Source organism: Rhipicephalus microplus, chromosome 10 (assembly GCF_043290135.1).
Source record: "Rhipicephalus microplus isolate Deutch F79 chromosome 10, USDA_Rmic, whole genome shotgun sequence".
In the NCBI taxonomy this organism is placed as follows: domain Eukaryota; kingdom Metazoa; phylum Arthropoda; class Arachnida; order Ixodida; family Ixodidae; genus Rhipicephalus; species Rhipicephalus microplus.
In genome coordinates, this window is record NC_134709.1 from 42,163,135 (window position 1) to 42,181,722 (window position 18,588).

An 18,588-nucleotide genomic window follows, 5' to 3' on the forward strand; every position below is an offset into this window, starting at 1 on the left:
GTGGCTCTTCGCGCAAGCAACGGCGCACACCCGGCGCGGCGGACCGCATTCGGACCACGCACCGGTATAATCTGAGGAAGCGGTCACCTTAGTGATTTCGCGCCGGACGGCGGGCTTATTTCCGCAACCGAAGGCCCTCATTTTAACTTTCGAGCCTCAGATAGCTAACTTCTTTACAGCCAGTGCTTGCAAAGAAGTCTGTTCCGCCCAGTTACTGCTGCTGATTGTCATTTGAGTGTTGCTGTTTACTTGATGTTTTATTCGTGTTTTCTTTTTTTTTTCCTTCTCGCTGGAGGAGGGGATTGTGAATTGGTGCTTTAGCGTGGGGAGAGGGACAAATGACACTCTGCGCTTCCCTTGCGGTGCGCGTTTGGAGAGACCCGACCATCGGAGGTGTGTGTGCGTGTGTGTGTGCGTGTGGCGACAGCTTAGGAAGTCACCGACCCCTACACCACTTTGGACTCTGGAGGTGTTCGTAGACCTGCACGAGGCCAGCTGTCGCAGACGCTGTGCACGACTCGACCGACGCCGAAGCCAGTATGTTTGGCGACCATTATGCCAGCAGAAGGGCCGGCTGTCGCAGCGAGGTCCATCCGAACCTCCACCGAGGCGACGTTCGTCGGACTCGCAGGGCTGTCGTCAACATCGACGAGACGAAGGTGAGCCCGTTCCTCGCATGAAGGCCTCAACCAGAACCCTCCCCTTGAACTCTCGCATCCACGCAATCGCCCAAGTCAGACATTACGTGACGCTGCCCCTCCGAGCCGTGGACGCGCTCTTGCGTGAGCATCATGAACTCCCGTTACCCCTCTTCCGCGGAGCCATTCTATTTGTCAAGTGTATTCTTGTGTATTCAGCAGCAGTTGCAGAGCGAGGCTGAGGCTAGCTGTTGCCCATTGCATGACGCCTTTGCATGCATGGGCGACGACCGGCTGCCTTTGCAGACCGATATATAGGGTGAATTAAGGAGAGGAGGATGTGGGGATCTGAGGCGCGCCCGCGACCATTTTCGCGGGCATTCCGCCACACGGCCATACCCTTTTGCTTTCCTGCCCTGTTAACACCACGTGGCGATAGATGGTGCCACGTGCGGGCACGGCGCGTGGTACGCGTGCGCCGAGGGAGCGACCGTCTCTTCTCCGTGGACAGCGCCGGGTAAGCACGTGTTTTCCTTCGTCCGCGTCCCCTTTGGGAATCGCCGGACTGTAACCTGCCCGAGGTGGCCTCGGGCACCTTGGCAGGCGTGTTTACTTGAGTGCTAGTTTCGGTAGCGTACGCTAAGCCCAGAGCGGTGCCTAGTGCTTGAAGTGGTCGTACCACAACGAGCCGCACTTGCCGTAGGCCTACGCGTACGAGGTTTGCCCTAACACTCGCGACCAGGCCCATTGGCCATCGTGAGAGTGCGCAGCATAGCCGCGAGGGACCTTTTCCCGACCGGCGTGTCAAAGCTCGCCATTGCCAGCTGCGACGTGCTCGCGGTTTTCCCCTTATTGTGAACGTCCGCGTGCGGGTGCCTTTGCTACCCGCGTCCCGGGAGCGGACGTTGTACTGTTGTTCGGGGTGCCTCCAGAGGCAATAAAGTGTTGTGTACTTTTACATTAGAACACTGTCTATTTGCCGCGCCGCGCTAAACGCCTTATCAGTTGAGCGCGCGCGGAGCGGTGCGCTACACGCGAGTGAACGGAGTAGCGGCCCTGTGGCTCGCTAAGCCTGAACCCGCGGTGATCGTCCGCTGCAGTTACGAGCGGGGTCACCCATAACGTGTGTGCGTGTATGCACGCACGGCAATCACTCTTAAAAGCGAACCTGAAGGGTTCCCCAATCTTTTTTTTAGCTATTATAGCCTGTTATATCATGCCAGTGACCAACATTGTTTTATCTTTATTTCTTGCTGTTTCTGAAGTTTCGGTTTTTCATGATCCTACAATCTATTAATGACGGAATTTTCTCTACCTCAGAGTATTCATTTTGAACTTGTGTTAAGAAAGCTGAATTTTTAAAGAGCACGAAAGAATGTACATTGCATTGTTACCTTTGGTAGTCATAAACGCTTAGAAAAAGTAAAGTAAAACTAAAGCTTCACAACCTCGCCTCTAGGAAAGCTGGAACCATGAAACTGCATGTGGTGGATGGCTCATTAACACGCGCAGAATCCAATTACGTTTACTATGGCAAGATTTGCGCCACCGTTCTAACAAAAATGTGATCATATCAAATATAAATTAGATATGAGCCTATGAAAACACATAACCACTAAAGCTTTCGTCATCGTAACCTAAATAATAGAACACTTGATGTCAAAAAACTGGATCACCCTTAACAGAGACAAAACTGACTGCCTGACACAAATAAATGACACAAAAAGTTGTGCCAAAGACAAAAAAGTTTTTAGTGAGCATGACAACAAACTCTAGTCATTTATCTAACTCTTAACTAATTTTATGTTTTTCATTTGCCTTGGTGGTGTGGTTGTCAAGGTGTTTTACAGCTGACCCCAAGTTCAGAGGAATAAATCTCGAGTGCAGTGGTCAGCATTTCGATAGAGGCAGAGTGCTAGAGGCATACGTGTGTGCTTGGATACAGGCGCACATCTTCCAGTAGTCATAAGCATACCGTGGTTTTGGGGCGTAAACCCCTACAATTATTAACTCGTTCAACCAAGGCTAGTACCATGTGGAGAAAATATGAATGTTGCTCGACGTGCGAAGGCACTAGAGAGCACGGCTTTACCTGATCAGGATAACCTCGCCAACCGTAGCAAACGTTTGGATAAGCGCTGCGAGGAATGTGTCTTCGAAGGCAGCACCCTCTTCTTCCAGGTGGACCACAACAGTGCCATCCGGCGGTCCCATAAGCTCTACGACCTCTCGAAAGATCTGTTCTCGTACGGCTTCGTCCACCTGGGAAACCTCGATGTCAATGTCGGCCACCACAGGCCTGAAATGTTTTCAAACAGAGGAGCACAGTTTGTTAGTGGCACAAGCAATGAGTGAACCTTTCGTTTCTCTTCGAAGCACTTCGCTTGAGCACTTACTCACGCTTTTCCATGTATTCAGATAAAATCTCACACAAATAAAGCAGCTATGAAATCAATTGTGTCAATTCAAGTTAACAGTTATATTGCATACATATGATATCGGAGAATGAGTTAACGTAAAATATGGGCCCATTAGTTGTCAGCATGATTAATGAAAATTAATTGAATGAATTCATTGAAAGAGCAGTTAGAACCGAAGGGGCCCTGAAGCACTTTTTTGAGTACCGTATATACTCGTGTAAGGGCCGCCCTCGTGTAAGGGCCGCACCCCAACTTTGAAAGCGGATATTTCGAAAAAAAAAAAACAAAAGTTCAAAATGTCCCGCCAGAAAAGTGTAGTTAGTTCATTTACAGCCAGATGGCGCTGCACGCTTTTCCGCTTTTATTCTACTTCCGCCGACGCGCCGACCACGCTGTTGACAGCGCGCCGCCATATTTGCCTTGTGCGGCCTCTTTGTTGGCATCGTTCCTAGCATCGTGTCGATACGTTGGCAGCGCGACTTCAGATCGGTGTCGTCGGTGTCACTTTGTTGGTTGTAGTGAACCCTGCAGAAGCCAGCGCACGTGACGGACGATGGGCCGGCATCTGAGATCATTCACTGCAGCATTTAAGCTGCAAGTGATTGACTATGCCGAGGAGCACGGGAAGCGGGAAGCTGGACGAAAGTACGACGTCGATGAGAAGCGCGTGCGTTACTGGATGAATCAGAAAGATGCCCTCGCCGCTACTAACAGGAGCCGAAAGGCGTTTCGCGGGAAAAAGTGCAAGTACCCGCAACTCGAAAGCGAGCTCGTCAACTACGTCGTCGACACACGAAGGGACGGCTACGCCGTATCGACTGACATGATACGCGTCAAAGCCCTCAGCATCGCTCGCCACATGGAAATACCCCCGGCACAATTCAAGGCAAGTCGGGGCTGGGCTACGCGGTTTATGAACCGTAACCAGCTTTCTATTCGGCGCCGAACGACGATTTGCCAAAAACTGCCGCGCGAGTACGAAGACCACGTCATTAAGTTTCATCGCTTCGTGAATGCTCTCAGGAGGGAGCATGAATACGACCTGTCCCAAATTGGGAATGCGGACCAGACACCTGTGTGGTTCGATGCACCGGAAAGCACCACAGTGGATTTAAAAGGTGCGAAAAGTGTGTCTGTGCGCACGACTGGTGCAGAACGCCAAAGGTGCACTGTGATGTTGTGCATCACGGCAGACGGCAGGAGGCTTCCGCCGTACGTCGTATTTAAAAGGAAGACTCTCCCAAAAGAGAAGTTCCCTCAGGGAATCGTCGTACGTGCGCAAGAGAAGGGCTGGATGTCCGAGGAACTGGTCGTTGACTGGATTAAGACCGTCTGGGCAAACAGACCTGGAGGGCTGTTACAACGGAAAGCCCTCCTTGTTTTGGACAGCTTTAGGGGCCACTTGACCGACCGCGTCAAGAACCGAGTTGCCGCAACTCGTACGGACTTGGCCGTCATTCCCGGTGGCCTGACGAGTGTGCTGCAGCCGCTCGACGTATGCGTCAACAGACCATTCAAAGTGGAATTTCGCCGATGTTACTCTGAATGGATGGCTGGAGGCGTCCACGAGAAGACCCCTACAGGACGGCTGAAGCGGGCGTCGCTCCAACAGGTGTGTGAATGGATTTTGAATGCGTGGCGTGCCATGTCAGTAGAAGTAGTTGCTAAAAGCTTCAAGGTAACGGGAATTTCGAACTCCATGAACGGCACCGAAGATGACCGTCTCTGGGAAGACGCGGACGCCGAGGCGAGCTCCTCCGAGAACGAGGACAGCGAAATGGAATCCGAATAAAAACATTTCTGGCATGTCATTTGTGACTCTTGCACTCTGCTACTGTTGCATAAACAGTACAGACCTTTGGCCTGTACTGCCTGTACTAAATCGGCCTGATTCGTGTAAGGGCCGCACCTAGCAAAATTTTCGAAAAAAAAGTGCGGCCCTTACACGAGTATATACGGTAACCATGGAATTAATTCACTGGAAGAGCTTATTGCCTCACAAATTCAACACCGCAAAAATTTTAAGAATCCGTCCAGTACGAGCGAAGTTACAAAAATTTACCACACGCTGCAATCGCATTCTCTCTTCTCTCGTCCCGACGAAAGCGCTGGAAGCTAAGCAGAGAGAGATGGGAGGGGCAAACAAAAAAAAAGTCATGCGTGCCCCGTGACCTTGAGCACTTTTTTATTTTTTTTTTCGAATACGCGACTTTTTCAATGCAATTGTGCGTACATGTGTGGACAAGTGACGACCTTCCGCGGTGATCTCAGTAATGACCGAGTGCGCCATGTTAAAATACGCCAATGACTGATAGATGGGCATTCTACTAATTATTTTTGAGAGTCTTCCGTCCTTTGTCGAGGGATGAGAAAGCAATTTTTAGCGAACTTTGATAATTTATTGTGAATTCTAGGTTACGTGTGGCACTGTAACATTTGGCTTGCGTGTTCTCGGGAGCCTCTACTACGGATCGGCAGCGTTTTCTGACCATCATCAAAAAGTGTTGCAAGGCCTGTTCAAGGCACCTGGTGGAGAAGATCTCAAGCACGCGCTTCTTTCTACCCGGCCTCAGAGATCCGCATAGCCAGTACGACAAAATATCAAGTTACTGTATTTACTCGATTCTACCGCACCTTCGATTGTAACGCGCACCCGGTTTCCACGACAAAAAAAAAAGTAAGACATCGATTGCAATGCGCTCCCATTTTTCTCGTTGACCCACACGATCACACCAATCGGGAAAAAGACTCCCTTTCGGGAGCATCTTCCGTTTAAATATGAGGTACGGGGGAAGCTTGTGCCTATCTGACGTGCAACGGAGCATCGCCGTCACTCTACACATTAGTTTTACCATGGCCCGATGTCAGCACGCGAACTTGCTTCGCGCCCTTCTTCTCGATGGTTGTGGTGCCAGGCATGTCGAAGTAAAAAGGCGTCTGATCGGCATTCCCGATTTGCCCAAGCAGGTAGCCGTTGTTGCGCCGCAAGTTTAGGACGAACCTCTGAAAACTGTGAAGCTTTTCATCGTACTTCTCCGCAAAACTTTTCGCTTATGCATGTTCCCCTTCGGAGGGAAAAGCCTTTCCTCTTCATAAAGTTAGTTAGTCAGCACGTGCTCGCTTTAAACTGGCTCCGCATTAGACCTTTTTCTAAGGCTAACTGCATAGCCCGCACTTGGAGCAGTTCTGTCGTCACGGGCCGCTGTGCCGCTCGCTGCTCAAGCACATACTCGGCGAGCAGCTATTCAATTTGCGGAAACTGACCCTGCTGTGGTCCGCTGAAGCCTTTGCGTGAATCTTTGCTGTCGACAATCTTCTGCTTTTGTTTCCGCCAGTCCCGCACGCACATTTCGGAAGCTCGGAACGACCGTGATGCAGCCCAATTTACGTCTGTTTTGGCACACGTGATGACTTTTCTTTTAAAAGCGGCATCGTGGTGCACTCGTCGAGTTTTTGGAGTCGGCCCTTCCATGCCGTCGATGCTAATGCACACCAAGATGACAAACTCCTCAGCACACGTACGAAGTGCTGCACATGGGAAACACATAGCCAGAAATTGCCGACGCGCCATGTCGACGCACGTAGGGGGCGGCCATTTTGGAATGCCGATGGAAATAGAATGACCGTATTTTTTTTTTTTTTTCGTACTCGATTCTAACGCGCATGCGATTTATGAACTCGCTTAACCGGAAAAATGGTGCGCGTTAGATTCGAGTAACTACGGTAACCCGAGAATTACACAAGGGCACCCAAAGAATAGCGCGCGAGTGCCACTGCCAGACACCCAAAGCAAAAATTAGTTTTGCCTCTAATTTTTATTTGTCCATCTTATTTAGAGAATACTGGAGGCCATTCATGAGGCTCCAGCTGGTGTGGATATGGATACATATAGCTAGTAGATGCACTACTGTCAGATCAATACAAGAACACCAATAAAACAACAACACACACAAAAAAATAAAACAAGGACAGATTAACAAAACAGTGACTTAAAGAGGGGCGCTTATGAATTACTTCCAGAGACTGGATCAAAAAATCTGTGGCAGTCACTTGGAGAAGTCAAGGCACCAAGCTCTGGAGTGATAATTTTAAATTTTGTGCTCCACACAGATCAATTTGGATCGTATTAAGAGTAGCAGCAAGCATGATCGTACCACTCGTAATCCAAGATGAGCTAGTCAGGTAATTCTGTTGGGCTTATTGGCACAACTACTACCCTTTTGAGATATGTCTAATGAATGAAGTTTGTTGTGTACACCAGACTTAGATTCCTCCTGCCACTTTATGGCTTGAAAGCTGTCCAAGCATCTGTGGATGCAATCTCTTTAATGATACCCTTATAATTACAATCCTTTTGACCAAAAATTAAAGTAAGGAAGCTGTTATAGTAATTATTCAGCGCCATCTCAGGTATGGTGGCATTTCTTTCTGTTTGAGTTTCTAGACTTCAATTAAAAAGAAGTTATTATTAAAAAATATTGTATTAGTACAACTTGCAGGCACTGTGCACGCAATTTGGCTCAATGAGATACTGGAGCTAAGCAAATGTGCCAGGTAAATCCAACTAGACAAAAATATCATGCAGATTCACTTGATAACGATACCCCAAATGCTGACACCAAGAAATCGTAAAAAAGAGAACATTTCAGTGAGGTTCTACTGTACCCAACAAAAAAGATGTAGTATGTGTTATCATTGACGGAAATAAGGAGCTTGTTTCGAAAAGGTTTATGACCCGTTCGGTGCGAGAGGCTTACAGTCTCTTTAGAGAAGTTAATTCGAACACGTCTATTGGACTCTCAAGTTTTATTCACTGAGGCCGAAGTGGGTTCTTCTTGCACCACACCAAAAGGGTGCCTTTGTATATACTGTGCTAATGCCACGGGGTGTGTTTCTGCCCTACAAGACGTCACCGATGGTGCCTACACGGCGGACTTCTTGAAAGAACTATGTCTTCGCAGCTTCCCTACAAGTGATTGTTTTAGGTCATTGTGACTATTGTGCTAAAGAGGACGCTCTGACAGCCACATGTTTAGGAATCCCTGAAGATATTGAGGTAGCCTATGCAGTATGGGAAAATGGCGATCTAGTAAAAAAAAACAGCCCAGGCAAGTGCTTTTCTGCGAGAGCTAAGTCTATGGTTCGTGAAGTGGATGACCCATGATTACATAAGATACATTCAAGAATCAGCAATACACCAGGCGAAAGAGAACCAAGAAAATGAATCTTGCATTTTTCACTTTGGCTTCGCCGAAAATTGGACAGCCATTTTGCCGAATGAGGTACAGTCGTATCACTGGCACAAAAGACAGGTGTCTATATTCACGTGTGTCGTCACAAGGAAGCAATCAATTCAAAGTTTTGCCGTCATCAGTGATGACACATGGCATGATGCTGCACATGCCTGTTTTGCTCTACAAATAATCCATAACTATATGAAGGAACTACTTAAGCCTGACACGCATGTTACTCATGTTTCTGATGGTGCATGCAGTTACTTCAAAAACAAGTACCAGTTGTTCGAGTTATGTCACAAAGATCATATATCAACAAAGAAAATTTTTTTGGCCACAGGACATGGCAAGAACTCTTGTGACGACGTTGGTGGCCTACTAAAGCATCAGGCTACGCTCTACAACCTCGGAGCGGCAAGCTCAGCTTTGATTATGTCAGCATCCCAAATGGTGGCGCAAATGAGCGCGAAGCTCAAGAATGTCAAGCTGCTGTGTGCAAATGCAGACGAGCTAGAAACATTCCGTCAGTTTAAGAAGAGCCAGTGGAAATCGGTGCCACGTGTTCCAGGCATACGATCTAGGCACGTTTGGCTAAGCACATCTGAGGGCACTGATCGTGGTCGTGTTTTGTTAGCGTCACGTACTGCTAAATGTGATCTGCAAAAGATACGGCCATTTTGAGTGCACCTCTTGTTTCACACAGTCGCCACCAAAATACCAGTGAGGGTACTTCAAGCGCATATGCTTTTTCTAGTGAGACCCAACACTTGCGTTGGAGCATTTTCATGTTTGAGTTTATCTGCAAATATAGACAGATGTTTTGCAACTGAGTTACAGTGTCGAACATTTCCTCCATTAGAGCTGTGTTATCAGGAGCATAAATGCGCCTTCATGGGTACGTATCTGTCACAGTGCTAAAACAGCCTTTCTTCACCAAATGCGGTCACGTTTACTCGCGTTTAAAGCTCATTGCCATTTTTCCGTTCAGATTTCTAGATTTCTCAACTTATCAGCACATTCTCAAAAAGTTCTGATTTGTACCACGAATATTGTTGCTAAAAACAAAATAATGCAACATGTTTTTCTATATTACTGTATGATGGCCTTCGGTTGTCTATTTACGAGATTTTAAGAAAAATCGAAAATGGATTTTTTGGTTATTCAAATTTCAGTGGAGTACACTTTTGCCAATCTGAGAACTTTGAGGCAATATATAAAAATTTACATTTGCCCTATGGCAGCAATAATTTATGTACCTAATTAACACACTATATCCTTAAAACGTGTCAAGTTTGAAAACGCTGCTTGCATTACTTTCGCAGAAAAAAAATGGGGAATACGTAACTTATTTTAAACTGTTGCAGAATTAGACATTTTTAAAAGCCATTTTCTTAAGGTTTGCAAACTTGAAACCGTATGAATTCATTCTTCATTAGACATGCATTTCAGGTAAAAAATATCTTCCTTGAAACAAAAATATTTGTCTTTTTATAGCATCTGCAATTTTCGAAAACAACAGGTGACGAAGTTGGTGCCCCCGTGTTGGTGAAGTTTGATATTTTTTTCTCGTAAGTTATGCCGTTAATAATAAAGCGAAGTTGACTTTCGGCCTACCTGGTGAGAGGTGCACGAAATACAAAATACTCAATGAAATCTAAAATATCAACTTTTGGACCCGTGTCGACCTCTCGTGGAATCACCCGGGAAACGGGTTATATGCAGGGGTTGCAGTTATACACGAGCACATACAGCAACGTCGGGTGGATGTCAAATGCGCTCCCTCACCTGTGATCAGATGTTTTGAGTTCAGCTCTACCATAATGCGCAATGCGTCCAGGGCTCCAGAAAGGGTCCTCTGCAAAAGAAAGGTTTTTTACAAAAAAGCGTTTATAGGCGTTCACCGTGCGCTAACAGAGTGATGCAGGAACAGCAGCTTTGTGCAAATAGTGAATTTTAGGTTTCAAGTGAATTCGAAGTGACTAGTGATGTTGCTCGAATGACTTTGAATCGAATTCGAATATAGTGTGTATCACATATAAAAAAAGGGCGTATTCGTTATGACCCAAATAATCTGCACAATATACATTTATTAATTGAAACAAGGCCTGTGCAAATGCCATTATTATTTTTTTTTTATTGTTCAAGAGAAGTAGAAACAACACTGAATAATAGGACAAATTGACTTTTGGGACAATGAAGTTATAACCTGGAAAATATGTTGTACTTTATTATTCACTATACTTCGAGCATATTAAGTCGTATAGCAAGATTTTAAGCCTAAAAAAAAAGAAAAATGATGAACCGATGTGAGGGTGATACGTTCTTGACAGTGGGGCTTTGCGACGGTGCAGGTTTTTCCTGATTAAGTGTTTTCATGGCTTGGTACCGCTTCACTGCAGTGAAACCAACAAAAAATTACGTTCAGACTAATCCAGACCTCTTCGCTGTTTAAAACAAAAGTCCTGGAAGGATTCCGGTTTTGTGCACCGGCATAGCCTATAAGCCGTGGCGAGGAACAAAAGCCTGAGTGAGTAGCTGGCTATCTTTCAAGTTTTTTCCATGTGCCAGCCAAATCATTCGAATACACTTTTTTTAAAGCTACACACAACATTTCAAGAGTAAGTGCTCTAAGCACCCTCCTTTTATCTGAAAGCAGAAAAAGAGTTTTTTCTTGCTCAAGCACAACTTAAAAAACAAGCCTTTTGCTTCTGCAACAGAGGGTGATAAGTGAAGTGACCGGAAGTTTCTTGGGTAGCAACACGTGCTCCTGCTCTTGCTACGTTGAAACTGACCGAAATGGCGAATACATCCGATTAGGTGCTTTTGTGGCTTGGTACTCAACAGCACAGAAACCACCTTTACAGGGGGTTACATGCAGACTAATATACACCTACTTGTTCATTTTCAAATACTTTGAAATTTTCCCTAATTTAAATTCAAATGAAAGCAATTTCAAATACTGTAATATTCGTTCGAATAGCTGAAGCATCCGAATATTCATAGAAGCCTAGTGAACAGGATCGGGACAATTCAATGATTTCATCACAATGTTTTTTCTTTTTGCCCTTTCTCATTGATCTGATCAATGGTACAGTGTCAACAGAGTAAAAGAAGTGATTACTTTGTGCCGAACAAGCTGTTGTACTGGCCAGGAAAGAGATAAACTAGAGCATGTCAGAAAAGGAGTTACATAAATTGGAAGTGTTTGTCGACACCTTAATAGAACTACCTGGCAACGCTGAGCATTTGAACCTAAAACACCACAGTACCGTCAACATGTGCTGTTGTACCTCCACCAAATACATACCTAACCATGCTAAATTTGCTATGCTAAGCGTCAACAAATGCTGAAGAAAAAACAAGTTTTGCATGTGTCACAGGTAGTTGTGAAGGCAGAAAATGAAGTGTGCATTCTGAACTGACCCAACCTGTTTGCTCTTTGAATGCATGTTATAATACCAGAACTTTATAAAAGCAACGATTTCTGTATAAAAAAAATATAACGAAGCATTCTTATGATAATACCAATAACATTCGTTAACAAACTAACACAGCCTCATCATCAAAAAGCTCAAACTTAGTACTACTAGCCAACAAAAACATGCAAAAACATGAGTGGCAGTCAACACTCTCTCAAAATTTGTGTTTGTAAAGACACAATTTACCAACTGTGCAATCACAGCCACCAGTGGATAGTGTTACGCAGATATTAAGGAGACAATGAAGTCAAAGGATGGATCAGTTTTCACAGACAATATGACAAACTATAGCTCCACTATTGTTAATTTTACCATAAAAGGTTTATTCATAGAAGAAAAAACGAAGGTCAATGTTTTATTTTTGAATATCATGTTGTGCTCATATGTCAGTGTCCCGTATGTCATGTGCCCGTGTATCAGCATATGTCAGTGTCAGGATTCAGCGTGACATCAAAGACTTTTTGTGGCTGAATTTCTGGCAGTAGTGCTCGCTGTACGCAAGTTAGATACAGCAATTACATCAGCTGTCATAGTAACAGATTCCCTATCTCTCTGTGCGGCACTTACTGTTGGTGCTGATAACCAAGTAACAAATGCGTTCCATGCACTAGTGCATGCGCATTTGAGAAAAGTCCGATAAGTTTGGGTGCGTGGACATAAAGGCTTATTTCTAAATGAAATATCTGATTCCTTAGCTAAGTTGTCAATCAGCGAACCGATTCTACCGCACTGTCTATCATCCCCTTATGTGACTGCTGCTCGATTCCGCAGGCGCACGCTTATGGAAGTCTTTAGAGATACAGCACTAACAAACTCTACAGAATATCGCCATTTATTATCACCGTGGCGAAGAGACTTTTGCCGCACTCGTAAACAAGAAGTAGCTATCACAAGGCTGCGTTGCCGGGGGGGGGTTGCCGGGTGCATTGCCGGGTGCATTTTTATAAACACAGGTCTGCTCAGGCACCTTCGCCACTGCGCGCTCTGTGATGAACTGGAAACAATAGATCATTTCTTTTTGACCTGCAGGCAGTTTAACACATTATGAAAAACCTTTTTAGAAGTACCTTTACGTGGTATTGGTTGATTGATATATGGGGTGTAACGTCCAAAAACCACCACATGATTATGAGAGACGCAGTAGTGGAGGGCTCCGGAAGTTTTGACCACCTGGGGTTCTTTAACGTGCACCCAAATCTGAGCACACGGGCCTACAACATTTCCGCCTCCATCGGAAATGCAGCCGCCGTAGCCGGGATTCGATCCCGCGACCTGCGGGTACGTGGTATCGGTATGGACTTATCTGTGCCAGTCATTTCATCTTTTGGAGCTTGCCCCGCCGCGGCGGTCTAGTGGCTAAGGTACTCGGCTGCTGACCCCCAGGTCGCGGGTTCGAATCCCGGCTACGGCGGCTGCATTTCCGATGGAGGCGGAAATGTTGTAGGCCCGTGTGCTCAGATTTGGGTGCACGTTAAAGAACCCCAGGTGGTCGAAATTTCCGGAGCCCTCCACTACGGCGTCTCTCATAATCATATGGTGGTTTTGGGACGTTAAACCCCACATATCAATCAATCAATCAATCTTTTGGAGCTTCCATTTCTGGTTTCTCTAATGCGACAGTATGCGCGGCCGTCTGGGACTATATTGATAAAACTAATAGGTTGACTAATTAACCTCTTTGATTATCCTAACATGTCCACGAAATTATACAAGTGTAAAAATCAGAATATTGCTCTATTCATAAAATAAATTCGTTTATGTAAATATTTGCATGTATTACATTAAGCACCACATTTTCCCAGGCTATCAGTAATCTTTCTGTTATACCTCCATTATTCCAAATCTGAACAGTAATTTTTAAAACCACTCGATTCTTGGCCAATCCCCCATGGTGGGTGTGCGCCACTATCGATAAGTGAACAACAACGACGACTTCAAAAGAGTTCAATCATTCATTCAGTCAATCAAAACATTATGTTACAGTTGGACAATTTCACATTTTGTCCACACTGGCTCAGAAAAACTTCCCTAAACATGGCACATGAAGTTATCTTCATCGATAAAGGTTTACGCAGGGCCCCAGAAGATGCCATTGAAAGTTTTGATGCACCAGCGAATTGGTCCAGCAACCTGAAGGCTGCGACATGTCTTGTCTTCTCTTTATACATTTCTTTCTGGCGTACCAAATGTTGTCTTGCCATAAATATGGTGCTAGCAGTACAGTAGACTCTCAGTAAATGGAAATCTGTTTAATAGAACTGCTGCTTAAATGGAACAAATGCTTCTGACAAGATTAGTTTCGTTCTTGCATTGTGTGCCCCTAGCCATCTCTCAGTAAACAAAACTCCTGTTAAATGGAACACACTTTACTGGCCTATTTAGGTTCCGTTTAACGAGAGTCTACTGTATAACGAAAGGCTAATTTACTAACACAAGAGAAATCTTTTATTCTTTAGTGCCCCTTTAAATAATTTATGAAGCCAGTTGATCTACCCACCAGTCTCCGAAAGTAGCCGCCGCCTGCGATACAGTATTCGATCCGTCCATGCTGGGACCCGGCACTTATCGCTCGTGTCGTAGTCGTCCGAGAAGAGATCGTACTTGTAGGTGGGTGCAAAGTTGATCTCCCCTTCTATGAAGTTCTTGAACACCTGTTGTCCGAAGAAGACAAGCGGTCATGTGCAAGGATGCATAAGTATATCTGAAGGAAATAAAAGTCCATGCAGAACTGAAACAACTGATAGACAAATGCGTGCCGATAATACACAGAAACAGGGTTACATTACAATGTAATAATTCGAAAGCTTTGCCACTTTCAGTGGACCCACTGAAAAGATACTCAGCCTTTCATATATTTATAAGCCGTATTTGTGCTTTCTGCCTACATACATTCTCTTCAGCATAAATAACTTTTGTGAGGGCTGGCTGAAATGTGGCAGTTTCTCAAATGGAACGTGATTGGTTCGTGAAACTTATCCTGATCTCTTTTCAAGAACAATTTTCTCTACACCGAGTTTTGTTTCTAAATGTTCACGCTGAAAACCAATTATCTAATCACGTAATGCTTGCATAACTTTTGCATTGTCCCCAAGCTGTGATCGTGTGGTGCACATATATTTGACGTAGTACATAAAGTGAGTGTTGCTCTGAAATATAAACAAATAAGTAAATAAATATTCCGGTATGATGTTACACTTGGGCCATTTCAGTATACATGCACATTCCAGGGGCCATACTATTTTCCCTTCTCATAGCCTCACTGTTTCTTTAAAATCTAAATAATCAATAGAATCCTTTGATCAGTGAAGCAATAATCAGATGATATCTTTGGTCAGTTGTAGCACAGTGTACTTAATTTCGGCCCTGAACCATTTCTTCCATCTCTCATAACATCAGTGTTGCTTGAAACCTCATCAATCAATCAATCGATCAATCAATCAATCAATCATCATAATTAACACTATGATTCGAATATTCCTGCTTGTACATTTAGTTTAAGGTCTACACTACATTTGATGTCCGTCATAACCCCAATGTTGGTTTGAAATCTAAAAAAAAAATCAATCCACTAATAGATCAACCATTAAACCAACCACTTCATTTTTTTTTCGCTCTGAACATTTCCGTAAAAACTTTCTTCACATAATTCTCGCACCCCCTAGTTTTTCATCAATTTTCCGTGAAAAAAAAAAAAAAAGATGCGAAGATTATGCGAGTAAATACGGTATCCCTAAATTTTTTGCCAAGGTGCCAGTTGAGAAAGAAAACCATTGTGCAACACAACAGAAAATAACGGGCATTTTTGGAGAACCGTTTGAAGCTTTTGAGGGCTCAGAAAAGTCAGTGTGTGTGTGCGTGTGTGGGGAGGGGGAGGGACAACTGAGCGCAGCAAAGAAACCACCATCGCCACGCGGTGGCAGTCTGCCACTTGGCCCTTCACAAGCACTCAAGAGTGTTTTTTTTTCCCACACATTAATGAGAATTTTTGCCCGCAGAATGTATCGTACAACTTCAGTTTGCCGCAGTGCCGAACAGTGCGGCCGAATAATCATATTTTCTGGGAACGAGTTAAGCAGAACATGTTAACACACAGCTCCAAGGGGGCACTTGGAGCTAGTTTTTGCGATTTCGATCGTAGGAGCCAAGAAATCTTATTACGCAGGAATGTATCAATGAGGTTCTGCTGTATTCCTCAAGTCAAATGAGGTGTTAAGCCTCGCATTTCACTGTTATCGCAATTGTTTTCCCACGACAGAACAACGAGACAAGTGGGAGGATAGTTTCCACAGCTTCCGTCGACTGACCTGCCCCTGCTGCTGCTGCACTCTGAGCTGATCGTGCTTGAGCAGCTCTGCCCAGTTTCCCTGCTTGACCAGGTCCTTAACCTCTTCGTTCTCCAAGTCCACACGATAGTTGAAGTCCCCGCACCAGAAAACGTAGTCGTGGGAATTCAATGTCCTCCCCTGCGCAGTGGAACCAACAGACCGGTAATGCTAATTCAGAAACGTCGTTCGCAAATGTTTCATTTTTTAAGCGGCACGAGCCCATACGCTGACACTCTCATTTCTCTTCCAAGTAAACCCAGTTGAGCTCTTCTACTTTTCCGAATATTCATAATGAGTGTTTTGTCTGGCCATCGTTAGAGTGATCCAAAAGTGTCGTTGAGCAACCATGGCCACTCACTATTCCCTCTATAGAGCAGCATGTATGAAGCAACAAGACCCAGTCTACGTGCCACTAAGCTGGGAACCTGCATAGCATGTAGTTTTATACCACCTGGAATAAACCTCTTAGTTTTTGTTCACTACATCAAGTGATAGGCCGACTTTTTTTCCTGACTGCAAGTGTTCAGTACCCAACAAAAGTCTTCTTAAAAACAGAAATAATTAAAGTTAAGCATTAATATAGATTAATTAACTAAAATAGGTTGTTAATTGAAAGATTAAGACCACTGCAACATTGCGGCACCAGGTGGCACAGATTTCAACGCCGCGCTTCTATCCACATTGCCTCCTAGACCTTCTTCGGTTACCTGTGAAACATAAAGTTAACCCTAGGAATACAGTGGGGTGCACTAATTGCGTGAATCAAATGCCACGACTCGACAAGTACCACGGGAACTTGTGGCACAGGAAAAAGGTACGCACTAAGGAAGACCTACTGTTGTCTTTCTTAGCACGTATCTTTCGCTCGCCACAAGTTTTTACAATGTATGACCACCAACAAGCCCATTCTTACATCCTACCATGGTAAATCGATCGAGCACCCCCCCCCCCCCGGTCGACATCGGGATAATGCAGAAAAGGTTGGCAAAGGGGCTTATGCTCAAAACTGCCCAGAAGTTTAATACGGCAGCCAAAATGCTTACAACCCTCCTGTCTTCCACTTACTCAAAGAAAGCTAAACAAAAAAAAATCTGTATACTAGAAATAAAAAGCTTCAATGAATAGCATTCGTTAAAGAGCCATGAAGTTATTAAAGCATTAAAGAGCCATCAATCGAGCTCTCCAATGCTTCCCTGATACATATGTTGGTCGCTGGAACGCTGACACGTTACCATTACAGTGCTGCTATCTCCATGCATGCAACGAAAAACCATTGCGTCGGCTACTGATGCTTTCAGCAACATAAGAGGCCTTTCCTTGAGTACCTATCTTCCTTTTCGTTTACCTGGCTGTATCTAGAGGTACGTCCAGATGAAATTATAAACAGTAACTCAAATTAAATCCAGCGTGTCACTTCACAGTGAGCACTTGGTTCTCGATATTCTACTAAACTTTGCTCTGTGCTAATTTTTGCATCACTAGGGGGTCAGTAACTTAGATTGCTGCCTTGCACCGTGTTTTTGGCGATCTCGCTATTTTGCTAGGGTCAGTACTATCGAGAAAAGAACGTGAGCTACTGACAATGAGATACCCATGGCTGATACCAACATCATTCTCTCTAAAGAAAAATGATTGTTTTGAAGACTACATCAATATTAAAATAACATTTGAGAAATTGGAGCCAGTTCCACATCATTGAAACAGTCCGACAGCAAAGCTGTAAGCACGGGACTGTATGCGAGTGAACATTATCATCATCATCACCCCTATTTCTTTTTTTTTTCTTCTCTGCTCTCTCAGGTCACGTGACCTGGGTGACTACGACGACTACTACTACAATTACAACAATGTTACACAGTAGATTAACAATACTTTGCCGCAAAATAAAAAGAGTTATTCGGAACTGAGGCTTTATCAGCTCCAAGTGCAGCGCACTGTGCGTCAGTTTGCTGCACCACCAAGCTTATGAAGGAGTGTCTAACAGGCCGCATTTATTCATCAACATGCTGTATACAACCTCTGCAGCCGTGACCGCCACATCTTCCTTTTGATCGCAGGGCCAAGAAAGGAAGCATAAACATTTGTTGGCCGCGTGTCACCGAACGTGCAGCGAGTCCTCACCATGGGAAAGGAGACCTTGCGTGTGATCTCGGCATAGTCAGCATTCCGTTCTGACACTTTGGACTGTCCAGCAGCAAAGTGGGCACACACGAAGCACAACGAAGTGCTGTGGAAGAGCAACCGAATGGCCACTCCGCCCTTGTTTCCTGTCGCTCCTCCCAAGCCTGTCTTGACCGTGTCCACCGCCACATCCCTGCAAAAGACGAGCAAGGTTTGTAATAATACAATAATAACTTTTCTATGCCTAACAGATGTAAAACTGTTTATCATACTTTGCAGAGCTTAGAGAGCTTTAACATTCACTTATTGCTCCATTCATTTATTTACACATACTGCGAATCTTGCGAATGAGTGCTCAGGAACGCCGCAAG

At 44.7% G+C, this 18,588-nt stretch overlaps 1 protein-coding gene across 1 annotated transcript in view; it reads right to left on the minus strand.

Annotated features, from left to right (window-relative positions):
- The window catches only part of Synj (synaptojanin), a 61,196-nt gene that overhangs the window by 9,914 nt on the left and 32,694 nt on the right, over positions 1-18,588 (minus strand). Inside the window, exons 15-19 of the mRNA XM_037432447.2 lie at positions 18,218-18,410; positions 16,076-16,234; positions 14,269-14,422; positions 10,078-10,147; positions 2,731-2,937 (exon numbers count right to left, since the gene is read on the minus strand). Coding sequence (XP_037288344.2) covers positions 2,731-2,937; positions 10,078-10,147; positions 14,269-14,422; positions 16,076-16,234; positions 18,218-18,410 — 783 coding nt within the window. The remainder of the gene's footprint in view (positions 1-2,730; positions 2,938-10,077; positions 10,148-14,268; positions 14,423-16,075; positions 16,235-18,217; positions 18,411-18,588) is intronic.